The following is a 21,427-nucleotide window of genomic DNA, read 5'->3' as shown; positions in this document are numbered from 1 at the left end:
CTGTTTTTTGGAACAGTTCTAATTCGTGCTTATTTCCAAAGAAGCTCTCACGCAAAAAAATGTTCATCGTTGAAGGTGACATTAATTTGCAAGCAAAGCCATTTTCCGACTGGTTTTGGACCTCAAACCAGTCATAAATAAAAGAATGCCGCGTTCGACAGCTAAGTGTCAAAAATAATTATGCAATGTACAGACCTACAGACGAACACTTTAGCTATTCTGGCACGGTTTTTCTCTAAAATTTATCTTCAAAGCCTTACGCAACAGTTCAGTGGACCACCAACACCTTCTCCAAGTATTTGATGTGAAATAGTTGTCGTCGCCAGTGCCACCCACAGGTGTTGTTCTTATAGAAATAAATTCACCTTTTGTGGAGTGGAGAAAAATTACTCTCGTCTTGGAACAATCAAAACCATCAGCAGCGACTAAAATGCTTTGGCGTGTGGAAAATCGTCCTACAAACTATTTGGGTCAAACGTTTGCTGATGATGTTTAGCATCTTTGAAACACTATTTTTAAACAAATTTGAACATGATTTATTTCTAGGAAAAAAAAGTTGGTGAAAACTTTTTCTGATTAATGATATTGAACCTTTCCCGTTCGTTAGTCACTTCAAGATTGGTACAAAGTGGTGAATTTCTGCCTCGACGTCACCTATTTCCTAGTAGCTGAACTCTATAAATCTGTCCCTATAAAACAGGAAATTACAGCACCCCACTAAGCAAATAATTGAACGACTTCAACCCGTCACGGTGCCCCCCGACGATGTGATGTGATGTGATTCGTTCGCCACGTTATTTGTTCAATTTGATTCACGGCACGAATCAACCAAAAGCCACCCATTTTTTTTGCCATCCGAACATTTCGCCCGCAATCAAACCGGAGCAAAATGATATAACTCGAGAGCTCGAGACGGTAAAAATAAGTGTTTTTAATGGTGAATTTGTTTGTATTACAGCTGGAGATTCTGCAGCGGCAAGTGACGAACCTGGCCGATACGCAGAACAATGTCGAGGACCGGACCAGTCGGACCAAGGCGGAATATGCGGTGCTGCAGGCCCGATACCACATGCTGGAAGAACAGCTGAGGGAGGTAAGTTTACTCGGAGAATATGTTTTGCTTTTTTTTTTATTTATTTATTTTTAATAAGGGAAAAATCTCCTGAAGTTTCTTGTAAGTCTAAATCCTTTCTATTTTTTAACTTCGAGAATAGTAGGTATCAAAACATAAATATCTATAAATCAAAAACTGATTCCAACATATCTTTCAAGTTATAACTTTTTTCATAAAAGTATCAGAAAGAAGTATCAAGAAGGAAATCTTTGTGTAGCTAAATAGTTCACGGATTTGAGATAAAGTTTGCCTCCTAAAAATTCAAGTGGTCTTAAATTTTTGTAAGCGATTTTTTAAATTTTTTTTTATGAATTTTGGAATGTTGTTAACTATTCAGACCGCTTCAGAACTCGGTTGTTCCAAATGTCTCAGTTAATCCTCATACTGACAAGAGACCAAAATATATCAATTTGTAACTAACCCATGTGACAAATTAGGATTTTTATGGGATTTCAAGTAAACTTTGAACTTAAGCTATATTCGGTTATGTATGAATCTATAAAACGTAAATATAACAATAGGAAACAAAAAATATAATAAATATATTTAAACCTACAAATAATTTTGTAACCTTGATTTTAATAATAATTTTTCAATCAAATGAATTTTATTCAAATCAAATAAATAATAAAAAACAAGGCACAAAGCTTCAATTTTTTGTCATCATTCTGTTAAGAAGTTCAATTTTATTTTTATTTTCAGTGGCGATGAAAATTAGATAGCAAATACTTTTGAGAAAATTCTTATTCTATGCAATTTATGAGTCTTTCCTACAAAGCTGCTATAGACGGATTTCGCGCCAACTCGACACAGTATTTGGCAAGACCGAATTGAATGAAACTTTGTATGTGTATAGTCCTTAAGTAGTTACGTAGGCACTACTACAGGCATACTTAGTTTTCTCAAGAAAGATCTAGATTAAAATTTGAAAGGGCCAAACTTTCCAGGCCTATTTTTTATTAAAATTTTAAGCTATGAAATTACAATTCCTACAAAAATGTGTTCTACGGAAGAGTTTTAGAAAAATTAAGATAGTCTTAGAAAAAAATATTGACAACAAATATTTTAAAACACCATACTGAGAAAAATGCATGTTAAAAACTAAAACTCAATTTCCCAAAAAACGCCATTTCAAAATTTGATGGTTTTTTTTAAGAAGGGTGATGGTTTTTGTACGAAGTATACACATTCATTTTAAATTTTCGTTTTTAGGTAGACAATAATAATATTTTCAATTTCCCAAACTCTCTCATGAACCACACAAAACGTTCATACATTTTTTTCTGAAAAGTTTGGCCCTTTTCAAATGTTAGTCTAGATAATTTTTGGGAAACTAAGTATGCCCAGCTGATTTACTAGGTAAGATCTATGTACCCACAAAGTTTCATTGAATTCTGAAAGGGTCACGCCAACTTCGTGTCGATTTGGCGTAAAACTCGTTTATAGTCTAAATCATTAAAAGGAATTTTATAAATTCAAAAAGTCTAGGAGTCATCTAAAGAACAATCTCAAAAAACGTTAAATATACCTTGTTTCTAGCTTTAAAGATGCTGGCGGTAGAGTATTAAATAAATTAATGAAATTTTCGAAAAAATTTTTAAATTTTTTTAGTTGGACATTATTTCAAAATTTCAAACTTTTTTTTATTTTAGCACACATTGAACTTTTAATGGATTATTTTTCTTTCGAAAAATAAAAATTTATTGCTTCTTAGAGCAAAAAAAATCATTTAAGATTCCATAGCAATGCTACATATTCTCAGCAGATAATGAACTACACAGCATACGGTTGAATTTTTGGGACGCTCTAAGAAGTGTATTTTGTTCTTTTTTTATGCCGATTGCTAAAGCTTCTTGCGCTTTACTAAATTCTTATTTACTGGTAATGATCTTTCATGAACACGAATGCTATTAATTAGTTAGAAAGGGCATTTAAGATCCGAAAAAGTTTATGGTAAGGTTGCCAAATTGCCCGGTTTTTTCCGGGTTTGCACAGAAGTTTAAAACAAAATTAGGGATTATTTAGTCCGGTCCGGCCAGGTTGCCCGAATTTTGCCAGATTTATTCTTTTTTTTTTGGAAAATCATCTAAAGATTGCATGTGAGCACATACTTAGGCAGAAACTGCTGTGAATCCGTGGTGGATTACCAACATACATACATACAATTGTGATTGAAAATTTGAAGTTATTATTTGTACATACTTTAATTATCTACCAGCACTAGTAGATAATTAAAGCATGTACTAATTCATAGAGATAACTCTATTACTCTCTCTCTCTTAACCTCTTACTCTCTTAATCTATTACTCCCTTACTCTCTTACTCTCTTAATCTCTTACTCTCTTACTCTTTTACTCTCGTACTCTCTTATTTTCTAACTCTTTTACTATTTTACTCTCTTACTCTCTCACTTTCATACTTTCTTACTCTCTTATTCTGTGATTCTCTTACTCTCTTTCTATTTTACTCTCGTACTCTCTTACTCTCATACTCTTTTACTTTCTAACTCCCTTACTCTCTTATTATCTTACTCTTTTACTTGGTTACTGTCTTACTCTCTTACTCTCTTACTCTCTTACTCTCTTACTCTCTTATTCTCTTACTCTCTTACTCTCTTGCTCTCTTACTCTCTTACTCTCTTACTCTCTTATTCTCTTACTCTCTAACTCTCTTATTCTCTTACTCTCTTACTCTCTTACTCTCTTACTCTCTTACTCTCTTACTCTCTTACTCTCTTACTCTCTCACTCTCTTACTCACTTATTTTCTTACTCTTTTACTCTCTTACTTTCTTACTCACTCACTCTCTTACTCACTTATTTTCTTACTCTCTTACTCTCTTATTATCTTACTCTTTTACTCTCTTACTCTCTCACTCTCTTATTATCTTACTCTTTTACTCTCTTACTGTTTTACTCTCTTTCTCTCTTACTCTTTTATTCTCTTACTCTCTTACTCTCTTGCTCTCTTATTCTCTTACGCTCTTACTCTATTGCTCTCTTACTCTTTTACTTTCTCACTCTCTTACTCTCTTACTTTCTTACTCTCTTACTCTCTTACTCTCTTACTCTCTTACTCTCTTACTCTCTTATTCTCTTACTCTCTCACTCTCTTACTCACTTATTTTCTCACTCTCTTACTTTCTTACTCTCTTACTCTGTTACTCTCTTACTCTCTTACTCTCTTACCCTCTTACCCACTTACTCTCTTACTCTCTTACCCTCTTACCCTCTTACCCTCTTACCCTCTTACTCTCTTACTCTTTTACCCTCTTACTCTCTTATTCTCTTACTCTCTTACTCTCTTACTCTCTTACTCTCTTACTCTCTTACTCTCTTACTCTCTTACTCTCTTACTCTCTTACTCTCCTACTCTCTTACTTCCTTACTCTCTTATCCTTTTACTCTCTTATTTTTAACGCCATTAATCTCTTTTTCTCCTTACTTGTAAGGCACTTAAAAAAGATGGTCAAAAAAAATCTTTTTCATCTGTTTAATTTTAACTTTAATTTCTTGTTAGCACGTTTGTCGCAATGGAACCTATATTCGGGTAACGGGTGTATTTCCTGGGAGGCTCGGTCACATCAAAAACGTGTGTCGCTCTTTTACTCAAGTTATCTGCTCAGTTTAGCCACACGTTGCAAATCTAGATTCTCCCTCTTTTCTTTCTCGCTCCGAGAATTTCGGCGACGAACGTGTTAAATCTGTTCCATGTTAGAAATCATCATGCTGAAAACTTTGTAATTTGTTAGATATATTTTTAAGCAACTCGTAGCGAGACCTCGCTTAGTAAATTTGTTCATTGTTAAACAAATATTTGACAGAAGGAAAAGAAGTTACAATCCAACCAAACAAAAAAAAATGACACAAGGAAACCATTTTGTAATCACACATACAAGCAATTTCAATCGTCCAACAAGTCATGATCCTTAGACAAAAACATCTCCTCAGTTTACCTATTTTATTAGATGCTGACATACAAAGGTGATATATGTTCAGTTTTTTTTACAGCATAAACAACAAATCAGCTGTCTATTATGGTAATGGAGGCTCACCTACCGAATCACGAGTAACAGTCATTAACAGCATTTTGGACAAGTGCTCACGACGTGAATCTTCAACCCGATCTATCATCATTTAAAAAATGAACATCAATAAAGACAAAATATCAAGGTAGCCCCACGACGATCATTACGTGTCGGTTGAACGCATCTTTCTTTCACTTTTAATTTAAGCCGCTCATCTCGACAGATGATGCATCTTTGACTGGGTATTATGGTTTCATCTGCCGGCTTTAAGCTTTGGCAAATCGTTAAAATATAAACGTTTTGCTCTCCCAAGAAGGCAGGTAGCTCAGCTAAAGGGTGTAAATTTGAACAAAACGTTTCTAATATGCGTGAGAGATCGCCGGAGTGCCACCCACAGAGCGTGGGGCATAGATTTTTTTGCGCGCCAAAGGTTTTAAAGTTGTTTGCTATTTAATTTTCGTTCACCGAGTACCAGCAGCGGTTAGATGATTGGCATTGTTAGGGGAGTTTTCATAATTGAAATGCGTGAGGGGGTCCACATGCCGTCTCGTTGCTGTTACACCTTTTGGAGCCCACCTCTTTTGGAGCCCATCAGGTTTTGCTGCACCTGACATGGTGAGATAATTATGTGACATAATACACCATATGAAACAAGACAATCGCGATTGTTAACACTGATTAGTGACACATTCGGCGCTAAACAAGATGTGTGTATGTTTATTACGAACTAACCTTTCACAATAACGAATTTTTCTCGGTATAGAAATAAGCGGAAAATTTTTGATAAAAACCTTAACAACCATTCAAAATTCAGCCATGTTATTAATGTATCATGTGTGTGACATAAATGTTTGATCTACATATGTATGGAAGTATTATAAACATAATGAATTTGATGGTTATGTTCAGTTCATCAATTGATCTTTGCATAAGGCTATGATCATTTAGTATCCGGGCACTTCATTTCGGTGATAGCTACGTTACTAGAGCTTGGATATGCAAATCTTTAGTATCGTTGTGTTGGTTATGAAAAGGACTATCTTGTCTATCTTTCCAAAAAAATTTAGTTAACATGTGTTTGAGATATTTACGATGCAAAAAACATGGTAAAAACAATGTTCCACAATCGCGTCGACTTGACAACTCTTGAGCTGCTGTTTTTTTTTTTTTGAATATTTTTTAGTCCAAATGGTTTAAGGGTAATACGGTCAAAATTGGGTCAAGGGAAAACGCGTGTAGATCAGTGAAATCGCCAGATTTTGTACAGCCACATTGTCCACCTTCTTCGCCACAGAAAGCCAGTTTGCATTGAACTGCTGCTCATCTTTAGCAGTCTTTTTGTCTTCTTTAGGTTCCGCTTGACAATAGCCCAGTATTTCTCAATTGGGCGGAGCTCAGGCGTGTTGGGAAGGTTCTTGTCCTTGGGAACCACCTGCACGTTGTTTGCGGCGTACCACTCCATGGCCTTTTTACCGTAATGGCAAAATGCCAAATCCGGCCAAAACAGTACGGAACAACCGTGTTTCTTCAGGAAAGCCAGCAGACGTTTATTCAAACACTCTTTCACGTAAATTTCTTGGTTGACAGTCCCGGAAGCTGTGAAAATTCTGAACTTTGACAGTTTCATGTGCTTGAAAATATCTGCTACCTTTTTCTTTTCTTTTGCCGTATGAAACTCCTGTCCCGGAAGCTGCTTGTAGTCGGCTTTGACGTAGGTTTCGTCGTCCATTACCACGCAGTCAAACTTCGTCAGCATCGTTCGTGTACAGCCTCCGGGATCGCGCTTTGGCCGTCGTATTTTGTTTATCATCGCGATTTGGAGTCACTACCTTCTTGTAAGTCGATAGTCCGGCTCGTTTCTTGGCTCGATGCACGGTTGTAGACGATACACCCAGCTTATTTGCGGCATCTCGGAGAGAGAGGTTAGGATTTCGCTTGAAACTACCAGCAACTCTCTTTGTCGTCCCAGCGGCTTCCGGTTTTCGATTTCCCCCCGATCCAGACTTCCTGGCTGTCGACAAACGTTCCCCAAACACTTTAATTACATTTGTAACGGTTGATTTGGCAACTTTTAGCGATTTTGCCAGCTTTGCGTGCGAGTAGCTCGGATTTTCGCGATGCGCGAGCGAAATTTTGATACGCTGCTCTTCTTTCTTGGACGGCATTTTGACAACTGAAGAGTGAATTCCAAAATCAAAATAGGAGCAACATTCTACACACACACACCTTCAAATTGAGGGGTGTTCAGGTTTTTTTAAATGCAAAATTAAAAGAATTACGTCAAGTTGATATTGACCAAATTTTTGACCGTATCACCCATTATTGACATTAACTATGCTTTACAATGATCTTTGATCGAAAAGTGAATAAGTTATGTAGTATATGTATGATCAGGCTGAAAAAGCAACATTCCCATTATTGGTTATATCACATTAACAATATGACTCTTTGATTATTGGCTTAATTTTAAAGTAAGTTTCGCTGCAAACACTCTACAAAGCACCTAAAATAGTGTTTTTACCTGCTTTGATAAGGTTTTTTGTTTCCATGTTATTAGAAGTGCGCGCTACCTCCATATGTGAGTGCAGTTGTTCGACCATTGTTTGCTTTCGATGCAAAAAAAGAGATTTATTGTCATTATTTCTTTCATAACTCTTCAAGGAGTTTTTGGCCCACTTTGGTGTCTTCGGATGAAAGTTGCATCATAAACTCAGCTATATAATGATAGTTTTTGCAAAATATTCGGTAATACAGACGGTACTTTTAGACGCCATTTAAAGTTTGTAAACAATTTTTCATGCTGAAGGTTGTTAATTATTTTTTCAAAAGTATTTTGATTGGAAAGCTAATAAAATTTCAATGCATTTCGATGTGCTATTTTAAAATTTTTAATAAAAAAGGACAGAGTTATGTACCTTTGAAATATGGTTATTTACAAAAAAATCTAACCGAGACTTACTCAAAAACTAAAAATGTTAGAAATCTGAAAAAATACATGAATATTTAAAGTCGTAAAAATGAACCGAATTTTCAATTTTGGGGAAGATCTGAAGACCCCCGGCGCAAATTGTCAGATAATAAAAAAAATCCTCTTAACTGTCCCTTTTCTAAAAGCTTTAGAATGAACCAGATCCGTTTTTACCTAATTTCACGCTTTATTCCGCTGAAATTCTTTAACAACAAATTTTGAATGTTTTTATCCTTTTTTCAATCGTTTTTACCAAAAGTTTGACTATTTTTAATGCCATTTATTATGAATAATTGGATTTGATATCGACATTTTCGGCTAGACTTATTCGTGCATTAAAAAATATGTAGAATAAGGGCTTGCTTCAGAAAATTTAGAAAAAACAGGATATTTTTGCCAAAATTCGGTTTTAACGTTTACAAAGTTTAATAGTGGTTCAATGTTTCGTAGTGTTTAATAGAAAGAAAGTGGATTTTCGGCGTTCGAATCAGAGGAATAAGTTTTTTAGAAGCTGCAGTAAAAGGGTCTGGTGCTACGCCTTCCGGACCAACTCAAAAAGACTGAAGTCAGCCTTTTCCGTAAATCCGAGGACGTTCAAAAGCTAAGTACATTGCAAATTTATGCATTACTAGCTGATCCCATACGAACTCCGTTTCGCTTTTAACTTGGAATATGTCATGAAAAGTTTGTATGAAAGTCAATTGCCAAGCATTATCCAGATGCACTTCTGAATTCATTGTTAAGTAATAATTGCAAAAATATTCGATAATCACTTTGTATGTCGTCTGCTACTAAATTTGAAATCAGTTATCAATTGACCGTGCCAAAAAACCACGTGTATAAATTTCGACTGAATCATTGCATAACAACTTAATTATTGCCGAAAAGCTAAACCCCTTTCGGCGGCTTTTATATAATCTTTGATATCTGAAATCGATTGCCCTTCTTTCAAAACCCCCGTGTGCAAATTTTCAAAGCAATCCATTGTAAAATAACGTCAATATTGCTATAAATAGTAAAAAAAATAACTTAAATGGACGACCCCTTTCATCGACCCCTGGCCAAACATTTGACATCTGAAAACTACCGTGTGCCAATTTTCATCCCAATCCGATGTTTAATAATGCAAAAATATTTGAAGGTTTATATGGACAACCCCTTTTGCCGGCCCCTCACACTGAATTTAATACCTGAAATCCATTGCTCATCTCTCAAAACCCTCGTGTACCAATTTTCGTCTGAATCCGATGATAATAACGAAAATATCGCATTAACAATGAATAGTTAATATGGACGACCCCTTTGGCCGACCCCTGATTTTAGTTTGAATAAAATCAGTTGCTTGTCCCTAATAACTCATATGTGCAAATTTTCATCCCAATCTGATGCATAAAACCGTCAATATCACTAAGATACTGAAAATTCAATATGGACGACCCCTTTTGCCGGCCCCTTACACTGAATTTGATACCTCAAATCGATTGCACGTCACTCAAAACTATCATGTACCAATTTTCATATGAATATGATGTATAATAACGTCAATATCTCAAAAACAGCGAACAGTTAATATGGACGACCCCTTTGGCTGACCCCTTACACAAAATTTGACACCTGAAATCGGTTTTTCGTCTTTCAAAACACTCATGTGCAAATTTTTAACACGATCCGACGAAAAATAACGTCAATATCGCGAAAAGCATATTTGTCTCCTATGGACGACCCCCTTCAGAAGGGGTCATCCGAAAATCTAAAAACATTTTTCATCATTCCTGGTCCTAATGACCATCCATGCTAAATTTCAGACCTCTAGCTCTTAAGACGGCTGAGTCTATAGAGGACAAACAAACAAACAAACAAACAAACATACAGAAATTGCTTTTTATATATATACAGTACCGTTCATCTTATATATAAAAATGGAGGCGTTTTCTTTGTGATAACATCACGTATGAATGGTCGGTCGGAATGAAGTGAAATTTGGTATCCGAGGGTTTTTTGGGTCAGAGATGGTTTGTATAATACTTTCAAGAATCTCACTTTTAATGAAAGGGGGGTCCCCATACAAAGTTATCTCTTCTTCACATCTTCTTATATATAAAAATGGAGGCGTTTTCTTTGTGATAACATCACGTATGAATGGTCGGTCGGAATGAAGTGAAATTTGGTATCCGAGGGTTTTTTGGGTCAGAGATGGTTTGTATAATACTTTCAAGAATCTCACTTTTTATGAAAGGGGGGTCCCCATACAAAGTTATCTCTTCTTCACATCTTCTTATATATAAAAATTGAGGCGTTTTCTTTGTGATAACATCACGTATGAATGGTCGGTCGGAATGAAGTGAAATTTGGTATCCGAGGGTTTTTTGGGTCAGAGATGGTTTGTATAATACTTTCAAGAATCTCACTTTTTATGAAAGGGGGGTCCCCATACAAAGTTATCTCTTCTTCACATCTTCTTATATATAAAAATGGAGGCGTTTTCTTTGTGATAACATCACGTATGAATGGTCGGTCGGAATGAAGTGAAATTTGGTATCCGAGGGTTTTTTGGGTCAGAGATGGTTTGTATAATACTTTCAAGAATCTCACTTTTAATGAAAGGGGGGTCCCCATACAAAGTTATCTCTTCTTCACATCTTCTTATATATAAAAATGGAGGCGTTTTCTTTGTGATAACATCACGTATGAATGGTCGGTCGGAATGAAGTGAAATTTGGTATCCGAGGGTTTTTTGGGTCAGAGATGGTTTGTATAATACTTTCAAGAATCTCACTTTTTATGAAAGGGGGGTCCCCATACAAAGTTATCTCTTCTTCACATCTTCTTATATATAAAAATTGAGGCGTTTTCTTTGTGATAACATCACGTATGAATGGTCGGTCGGAATGAAGTGAAATTTGGTATCCGAGGGTTTTTTGGGTCAGAGATGGTTTGTATAATACTTTCAAGAATCTCACTTTTTATGAAAGGGGGGTCCCCATACAAAGTTATCTCTTCTTCACATCTTCTTATATATAAAAATGGAGGCGTTTTCTTTGTGATAACATCACGTATGAATGGTCGGTCGGAATGAAGTGAAATTTGGTATCCGAGGGTTTTTTGGGTCAGAGATGGTTTGTATAATACTTTCAAGAATCTCACTTTTTATGAAAGGGGGGTCCCTATACAAAATTATCTCTTCACATCTTATATATAAAAATGGAGGCGTTTTCTTTGTGATAACATCACGTATGAATGGTCGGTCGGAATGAAGTGAAATTTGGTATCCGAGGGTTTTTTGGGTCAGAGATGGTTTGTATAATACTTTCAAGAATCTCACTTTTTATGAAAGGGGGGCCCTATACAAAATTATCTCTTCACATCTTCTTATATATAAAAATGGAGGCGTTTTCTTTGTGATAACATCACGTATGAATGGTCGGTCGGAATGAAGTGAAATTTGGTATCCGAGGGTTTTTTGGGTCAGAGATGGTTTGTATAATACTTTCAAGAATCTCACTTTTTATGAAAGGGGGGTCCCCATACAAAGTTATCTCTTCTTCACATCTTCTTATATATAAAAATGGAGGCATTTTCTTTGTAATAACATCACGTATGAATGATCGGTCGGAATGAAGTGAAATTTGGTATCCGAGGGTTTTTTGGGTCAGAGATGGTATGTATAATAGTTTCAAGGATCTCACTTTTGATGATAGGGGGTCCCGATTTCCATAAGAATCTATTGGCGAGCACAATGCAGTTAAGGACGTGTAGATGAAATTAAACATTTATGACGATTTATACTTTAGAAGGTAAAACGAAGTTTACCGGGTCAGCTAGTAATTGTATAGAAATTGGAAGCACGCGCACTGTCACTTCGACTTTGAACTTCCATAACTTCTTACTCTGATGATATTTTTTGATCAATTTTTTTGCGTTGGATAGATCAACTATCACACTATTATATCTCAAAATATGAGCTTTCTGGAGTTTGTGTGGCCTGAGAAACAGTAATTCTACGAAAATCGGACTTTTTTGACTTTTCTCATTCAAACTGCAATATCTCTGAAACCACGCTACATTTTTTATTGAAATTTTTCAGAGTGATTGTTGAAATATAAAGCTAGCATGTCTGAAATTTTCGAAAAGTTCTATCGAAGAGTTCAAAAGTTACGCGAGGTGCAATATTTCAGGCATGAACCTAGAAATGCGATTTCTATAGAATTTTGGACGATTTATGAGAATAATATAGTTTCCTCCACCAATCAGACAAAAAATGTCTGGCAAAAGCAATGAAGAAAAGAAAAAATGGAATAAATGATCCATTTGTGTTTTGAAATCAGAATCTCGCGATATTGTTTTGATTTTTTGGTTGAAACAGAATTTCTGGTTGTTAAACAGAGAGTATGATTTTACTATGGAAACATTCGTCCAAAATTCTATAGAAATCGCATTTCTAGGTTCATGCCTGAAATATGGCACCTCGCGTAACTTTGATCTCATCGGTTGAACTTTTCAAAAACTTCAGACATGCTAGCTTTATATTTCAACAATCACTCTGAAAAATTTCAATAAAAAATGTAGCGTGGTTTCAGCGATATCGCAGTTTGAATGAGAAAAGTCCAAAAATTCCGATTTTCGTAAAATTACTGTTTCTCAGGCCACACAAACTCCAGAAAGCTCAAATTTTCAGATATAATAGTGTGATAGTTGATCTATCTAACGCAAAAAATTTGACCAAAAAATATTTTCAGAGTAAAAAGTTATGGAAGTTCAAAGTCGAAGTGACAGTGCGCGTGCTTCCAATTTCTATACAATTATGAACGGTACTGTATATAGATGTTATCTATATATATAAAAAAATGAATTTCTGTCTGTCTGTCTGCCTGTTCACTATAGACTCGTAAACTACTGAACCGATTTGCGTGAAACTTAGCAGATGGGGGTATTGGAGGGAGAGGAAGGTTCCTATTATGGTTTGAGACCCCTCCCTCTCTCATGAAGGGGCGAGGGTCCACCCAAACAAAAGACAATTGTTTGCATAACTCGAGATCCAATCAAGCAAATGGTATTAAATTTTGCATGGGGTGGTATTTGGATACGAAGAATGTTTCTACGAATATTAGGTACCCCTCCCTTCTCTCAGTGGGGTGTGGGGTGATAGAAAGAGAGGAGGAGGGGCTACCTTACAATTTTTCATATAACTCAAAAACTAATCAAAATATTGGAACCAAATTTGGCATGGGAGAGTATTTGGGAACGTGACATGTTCTAATGATTGTTTGAGACCCCTTCCTTCTTCCAGCGAGGAGAAAGGAAAGAGGGAGGGGAGTTTCAGACAATTTTTGCTGCATAACTAAAGAAGTACAACAGCAAATGGAACCCAATTTGACATGGAACGATATTTGGGTACGAGAAATGCTTCTATGAATATTTGGTATCCCTCACTCCTTCAAAGAGGTGGATGAAAAGGAGGAGGAGAGGTCTCTCTTACAATTTTTAGTATAACTGGAGAGTTGATCGAGTTAATTGAACTAGATTTGGTATTTGATAGTATTTGAATACGAGAAACGTTTCTATTCAAAATTGAAGCCCTACCTTTTTTCAGCGGAAAGATATAAAGAGCGAAAGGTGGGCTTCCATATAATTTTTTGCATAACTCGAGAATTAATCGAGCAAATGAAACCATATTTGGCATCAGAAAGTATTTGAGTACGAACAATACTTTTTCTATGTGAAACAATTCCTTTCTTGCAGTAGGATGATAGAATTGGGAATATTGGAAGGGATGAGGAGACTTACATTTCACTTTTTTTTTTTTACAAAATCCGAGAAATGGATAAAACTTAACATAGAAAATCATTTTGGTATGATTCTATGATTATCTGGCACACCATTCTCCTTTCAGTGAGTAGGTACATAGGAGTAGGGAGGTGAGCCCAATAAAATTTTGTTAGCATAAGTTCTCAATTTATGCTAACGAAGCCAACAAATGGAAACAAATATGGCATGGAAAGGTACTTGGTAGCGAGATATGTTTCTGCGATTGTTATAGACCCTTAGGCTTTACAGTGTAGAGAGGAGAAGAAAGGAGGAGGCTCCATATACATTTTGTTGTAAAGCTTAAAAACTTATCAACCAATGGAACTATAATTGATATAAGAAGATTTTTGGGATCAAAAAAATGGGTATGATTATTAAAGATCACGACCTCTATTCAGCAGGGAGTGAAGGGAAGGACAGGGGAGGACCCAGCAAACATTTTTGTAGGTATATTTCTTAACAACTTTGTTATACGTTTCATATACATTATAGAACGATCGTATAAAACTCGAAAAAACGGCATTTACCTACCAAAGTGGAGGCAATATACATACAAATTTTCAACTTCTGGCTAAAGCAATAAGAATATACGATTTCAACACCATATTCATACATACTGAAAGAATGCGAGAGAGCACAAATTTTTTCCTCTCAACGCATGCGAACCGTTGCCAGCGACAATATTTGCTTTGCTGCAAACATGGCGGACTTTTAATCAAATCCAATTTAAACCATTTAATCCGACTTCGAGTAACGATTTTTACGATATTTTACTTGCGTTAGTTGGAATTACGATTCGCAGTAACGTTTTTAATGACTTGAGTTATCATTTTTAATGCGATTTAATGTTTGCTGGGGAGGCTCTCTTATCAGTTTTTTAGCATAAACCCAGAACATATCAAGCAAAAACAACCATATTTTATAAGTTAGATTGTTTTCGTACGATTAATTTGAGACCCTCCAGACAGATTAAAATTATCAGATCTTCAACAAAAATGTTTAAAGAAAGATTCAGAATATAAGTTTGAACTATCTTTGTGCTGCAATTCGATACTCCAGCTGCAGCATTCATTTTATAGCGTTTGTTTATGAATTATCAATAAAAATTTGAATAATTTTTCAAAATATCATTTGATTTTGAAAGGTGTAGCAAAGAAAAAAAAATGTGTAGAAACCGTAGATTCCATCGCAAATAATCAATAATACATCAAGTGGATCGCAACTTATTTTGCTGCGTATCTCTCCAGATTACAGAGTTATAGTCTGTTGAATGAAGGTAATGACTTTTTGCATTGTGGTCAGATCAATAAAATAAATTTAACGTTTCCTTTCCGTCTGAGTGCAAATTTGGATTAAATACCTACTATATCTGAAATAATAGAGGTTTTAGAAACGTCAAATTTTAACAGACAGCGATGCTTGTTACATGTAGAGAAATTTTTCAATATTGAATTTTAAAGCTTAACAATTATTTGTATACTTTTAAGTTGTAATTTAGATTATTCTTCTTAATTTATTGCGTTGAATATATACATATGAATGTATATAACATACACAGGAAACAGTTCGCTTGAACCACAGATATTAGCGAACCGGAAGAAAAGCTGGGGCAGTTCATGATGTAAATCGACTGTTTTTTTTTTATCTATTTCATTTTACTTTGCTGGGGAGAGTTTCCCATTGAATCAGACAACTATAATTAAAACTTTATATCATTAGGTATATGGGTACTTTTCGCTCGACTCCGCAGATTTGCTGCTACAGATAAAGAAAATTCAGTGCCGCCACGGTGCAATTTAAGCTTTATTGGCAGCAATTGAAGCTTGCCGGAATGAAGGTAATCGAGAAACTTCGTTGAAATATTTTTTGCTGGAGGATTTCCGTTTTAGTCAAATTGAAAGCAACAATTTTAAAATTATTTATAACAAATAAATATTTATTTTAATGGGAAATAAATTGGCAAAACAATTTTGATTCGAATTTGTTTATAAGACATCAGTAACGCAATAACTTGAAAAACAATAATTTCCCGTCAAACTGTGTTCAGTTCAAAGCTGCCTTCTGTTGCCGGTAGTTTACGTTATGATCGTGAAAAATTTGCTCCATTCTTGTCTGGGTCTGGCAGCAGCAATTTCACGCTTCGAAGGACAACCCAAGAAATCAGAATGGCGAAGTTCAATTTGCGTGGAATTGTTTTTCCTTTTTTTTTGTAGTGCTGATTTGATTACAACTCCGCTGACTCTACTCCGATGCTTTTTCGCGTATGTAATGGCACAATTCTAGGCTGAAAAATTAATGCAATTCTTTGTTGGCGCTACATTCGCCTAACCACACACCTGTGGAGCAGCAGTTTCTTGACAAAAGGGTTTATGAATGTTTATTATTTTTTGAGTATTTCCATAATGATGCTATAATGAACCATACCAGCATTCAAATTAAGGAATCTATTCTAGCTTTGTTGAGTTGCTTTGAAAACATCGAACAAAGACAAACTTTAGCGTAAGTTGTCAGATTCTTATGCGTCACTTTAGATTTATTTTTCTTGTGGTGGGTTACTGAACCGGAAGTAATTTATGGTTACACTCACAATTGTCTTTCTTATTCCACCTATCATTTCAGACGGAACTGCGAGCGGAGGAGCGACTGGCAGAGGAACAGAAACGGCACCGGGAGCTGTTGGCACGGGTTGAGCGGGAAGCCAAGTTGCAGAACGAGAACTGCCAAATCCGGATACGAACCATCGAACTGGAGGCGAATCAGCTGCGGGAAGAGGTGGCTCGGTTGAGGCTGCAGGCTGACAAACAGGCTGCCGATCTGCACTCGACGGAGGAGAAGCTGGAACGGACCCGGGATGGACTGATGGTGGCCCAACAGGAGCTGGTCGAAGCCAAGGCCGAGGAGAAGAAGTAAGTTTTAAACCAACACGCTGTCTTGTGTGATCATCGGTACAATCTATGAATTACCGTAAGTTATAATTACGACCTTTAAAATGACCTTAAAATTGAATCAACTGAATCAAAGCAATCGAAAGATTCCTTTTAATTCAACCACGGTAAATGAAAAGTTCATATACCGGTATTTCGATAGCAACTTACTACCTTCTTCAGTGAGCGTTTTCGATCTTATAATTGATTTTCTTATTCAAATTCCACCGGTTTTGAAATGCAAGTTGGTAAAATAACGGCATTATGGGAAGGATAGAAACCCATCACCTGCTGCTATACCTTGATCGAGATTTTCTAAACGCTGGAAAGATTTTCGCTCATATATAAGTCAAAACTTTTTTTTAAGATACTTGTAGGATCTACCTCTTTCAAAGTACCAATCAGTATTCATCCCGAGCAGACTTTTATGGCAAAATTTTAGCAAATTTTGCTATCACGCCCTGAGAGCCAAATGTGCTTTCATTTTGGTTGACATAAGGTGGTACACAGCAAAAATGAGAGCTCAATTTTTTATACATGGTTAGCAAAGTGATGCCTTATTTAGCTAAAACTGAGACCTTAACTACACCTCGTTTTCCGAGAGCTTGGAGAGCACAATAATGCTTATATAAGGCATCAACTAATTTTCATTGAAAGCAAAATTCGACAACAATTTGCTCTCAAAAATTTCGTAAAATTGGGCATTGTTAGGGTCTCAGAATGAGCTAAATTTGATGTTTCTTCGTTATTCACCTGCGAACAATCTACTCATTTATTTTTTGTACCAACTTATGTCAAGTGAAATAATTGTAAACATGACCCTCAAAACGTGATAGCAAAATTTTGCATTATTTTTCTGTAAACGCCTTCTAAAAAAATCAATGTATTTAGAATTACATTTTTGAAACCACTTCATCAACTCTAGGAAAACTGGGCGCAATAAAATCGATGTTCATACTTTAATGGAAAACGGCAAAACATTAATTATTTTAAAAAAAATAAACTACTTACACATACATAAGAGAGCCCCTCTCCGAGTGGTAACGTTGAATCGTTTGATAATTTACGTTCCGATAAGGCGAACTCTCTGCCGGTTTTAAACTTTTGCACACAGGCCATATTTTGCTTATGCTTGGCTGGACTCTGATTGTCATCATATTCCCAACTGTCATTACCTGAGTACCTCCACGAAGTCGTAAACATTCGGCAGCCTAATGCGGAGTCGTTGATCTAAAAAAAGGAAAAAAAAATCAGTACACTATAATCAAATGTGTTAACTTTAATCACCGTTCTTATGTTTAACGTTCTTATGTTCAATGCATATCGCCTCTAAGTATGTAATTGAAAATTATGGTACATTTCAATATTCATAAAATCGCCTGCAGTTATGTAACTACCAAAGGGAATATTTATATTACAACTTACAACGTTATGAATTTAAAAACAATTCTCAATGCTTTAATTTGAGAAAAATTATTCAATGTACTAATATTGTAATCTTACCTTTTAAAGGCGAATTAACAGTTCGCGTTAAAATTAGCAAGAATATCTCATTTCATCAATAGCTCAACAACGCGATATACCTGGATTTTGTAAAGTCGAAGGGGAATGAATGAATTAAAATAAAACCAACTCTAAGAGATTTAAACAAATAGTCAATAAGAATTTCAGATTAAAATAATTTCCCTTCGATTCTATTGTGCTACAAAACCTAGATTTTTTTCTTGTAGACGAAATACGATTGTTTTTCCATTCATTTTCCTGCGATCCGTTTTTTCTGTTTTATGAGTTGGAGAGTTACGTTGTAAATAAAAAAAACTATAAGGAATTTAACATCTTGCAGCGGGCCAGAGATTCCAATAACAATCTGTATGCTGGTCTTGACTAATTATCGATCATCCATGTAGGAAGATGACATAAAGAAAAAAAAATCACCGATTAATCAGCACTTTCGGAAACGATGGCTGGTCAGCCAAGATATTTCGGCATTTCTAGGTTAGGACATGCCCAATTTTTACATACCTGTGATAGCGGGTTGTAGCACTAGATTCTCTCCAGGCTTTATTGTTATTCTCCAGGCCATTCGATTAGAGAGAGAACGAAGGCGGCCAATTTGTTTTCCTCAGGAAGTTCACCATGCTTTAGTGACCAAATTGTAGCCTAGCTCAACTCAATTGAGCGGACTTCCTCGATGGAAAACTACGATTCCTTCGCGGATCGGTTTGTTCGGGCTGATCGGTTGAGGTGCGTTTGGTTCGAGCCGGACGGTTGGTAAGCGGTCGAGGCGTTTTCTCCCGTTTCGGTTTCCCGTTTAAGCTCTGCGCCGTGAAAAATTCACATCGCTGGTCGTCCGACCAGTAAGACACTGGTACCGTGCGCCAAGCTCGATCGACCGGTTGTCTGCACCGTACGCTGCGATTAGTTTGCTAACGCAGTGACTGCAATTTCGCCTCCGATGGGGCCATTGAGCGGGCCTTCAATGATCGAAGAAATCAGGCAGAATATTCAAATAATTTTAAATGTATACAAACATACTACACTAACTCACCTCTGGAAATGATGGAATTTTATGTTCGCATCCGATGATGCTTCTGCCGGAAAACAAAACATCCCGAAAAGATTTGCTGCACTTTGCCACTATAAAAACAGGTGAAAATAAACACAACACAAGTTTGTTTACTTTATGAGCAGTGGTGCCAGGTGTCCCGATAAATAAGGATTTGTCCTGATTTTCGAGGGACCGTTCTGATTTTTTCATTTAATTCATGAATTAAAAAAAAGGTCCTTAAAATGTACGGAATTGTCCTGATATTCAAAAATATCTTAATTATAATTAAATTTGTAGTAAAATCATCAGGATATCGAAAAAATCTGTTATAAAATATTTTAACCGATAATAATCTTCGATTCAGATGATATATAAATGGTGTTTTTTCATATAAAGTGCAGGCCAGGAAATATACTTCTTTTCTCGGTTACATAAATTAAAGCGTCTCCAGTACCATTACTTCGCCTTGATTTATGTAATTCAAGCAGAATTAGTGGTGCCCTGAAAAATCCTGATTTTATTCTTTACTGTTCCTGATTTTTGACAAAACTACCTGGCATCCCTTTTTTTGAGATGCACCAGTGACATTGTATATATGTCCCACGCATTTGTATTGTTGTTAGGTGAAAGAGGGTGAAAGTACACATTATGTGTTACTTATGTAGCATTGATCTGTATTAATTGATAAAATGGAATACGAAAAAAAACCTCATACTTATTTGAATGGTCGAAACTTGCGCATTACGCCTAGTCCGCAATGAACTATTTTTGTTCCTGCAACCAATTGCTTGTCCCCCATTTGGTCGACTGATTAGGGCGGAACAAATATCAATTTCTTGTTTTGTCAAGTATTTTATGGGAATTTTTAAAAATTTATCAAATATCCGAAAAATTACAAAAGCAAAAAACAAATTGTGGAAGATGGGAGTTTTATCACTCTTTGTAACCTTGATTTCCTTGAGTTTTTCGATAAATAATTACTTGATCTATAGGTTTTGTGCAATGATACTGTATGAAATTTTGTTGCATACAAGCTTACGTGCAATTTATTCCAATTTATTAGTTTTTTGCATTATTTTTAAACATCTCACCAAACCACAACCTCCCCCACCCCCTCCCCTTCTTCACGATGTGCCAACTTTGAGTGGCAAAAGAAGGATTTGAAATTTGCTCCAGCCTATAGTTGATCTCAGGTTTGTATTTAATAAGAAAATATGGACGCCTCCGTTATGCCTAGTTTTGCTATCAAATTAAACTCTACACCAAATTTTGCCTACTGTTTTCTGTTGATACCTTATTGTGGTCTAAGCTTGCTGTCGGATCAAAATATATGAAACCTTAATTATGCCTAATTTTGCTCTCGCACAAAAATCAACAGCAAAAGACGCTATCAGTTTGCTGTTGACACCTAATCATGATCTCAGTTTGCTATCATTTTGGGCATCGAAGTCTGCCCGGGATATGATTTTTTAATGGCTGAATCCAGAACAAAGTTACTAAGATAGTTTCTTCAATAATCTAAGGCAAAGAAATTCAGGGCTCAAGTTCACATAAGTTAGGTTCTCAAGTACGATACCAATTAAAATACAAAAAAAAAAACTTCGCGTCACTGAGCGCCCGCTTTTGAGCTAAAATCTGGCATGGTGTTTTCTGTTAATCCAAAGATCAAATTTGGTCTCGAGAGATTTGTTTTTCGAGACATGTCGATTTTTAGACCACCAGGTATATGAGATGAGGTATCAGTTTTTCGAAATCTCATTTACTGCTTTTCCTAGTACATTTTTTCCTTTTTTTTGACGCTCCTGACTAAAACAGCTATATCTCTCTCATTTTTCAATCAATTTGTACAATACTTATAGTTTTAGAAACATAGTAATAGAACTCGAATATGTTTCGCAGAAAATATTTAGCTACTGCAGATCAATTTTCCGTTATTTATAGTCAAAGAAAAAAAAACGAAAAACATGCTCCGGAAAAGATTGGAGATCAGTTACGAAGTGCTCAAACAATAAAAGCAAATTGACAAAAACCTGTTACGTTTG

General features: G+C 35.8%; 1 protein-coding gene across 6 annotated transcripts in view; it reads left to right on the top strand.

Moving 5' to 3' along the window:
- LOC129749349 (rab11 family-interacting protein 4B) overlaps window positions 1–21,427 on the top strand; it is a 215,051-nt gene that overhangs the window by 169,595 nt on the left and 24,029 nt on the right. For all 6 annotated transcript variants that reach the window (XM_055744298.1, XM_055744297.1, XM_055744293.1 and 3 more), the window contains 2 exons: window positions 959–1,093; window positions 16,533–16,819. In XM_055744298.1, coding sequence (XP_055600273.1) covers window positions 959–1,093; window positions 16,533–16,819 — 422 coding nt within the window. The remainder of the gene's footprint in view (window positions 1–958; window positions 1,094–16,532; window positions 16,820–21,427) is intronic.

This window comes from Uranotaenia lowii, chromosome 2 (assembly GCF_029784155.1).
Source record: "Uranotaenia lowii strain MFRU-FL chromosome 2, ASM2978415v1, whole genome shotgun sequence".
Taxonomy (NCBI): Eukaryota; Metazoa; Arthropoda; class Insecta; order Diptera; family Culicidae; genus Uranotaenia; species Uranotaenia lowii.
This window is presented reverse-complemented; position numbering and strand designations above follow the sequence as displayed.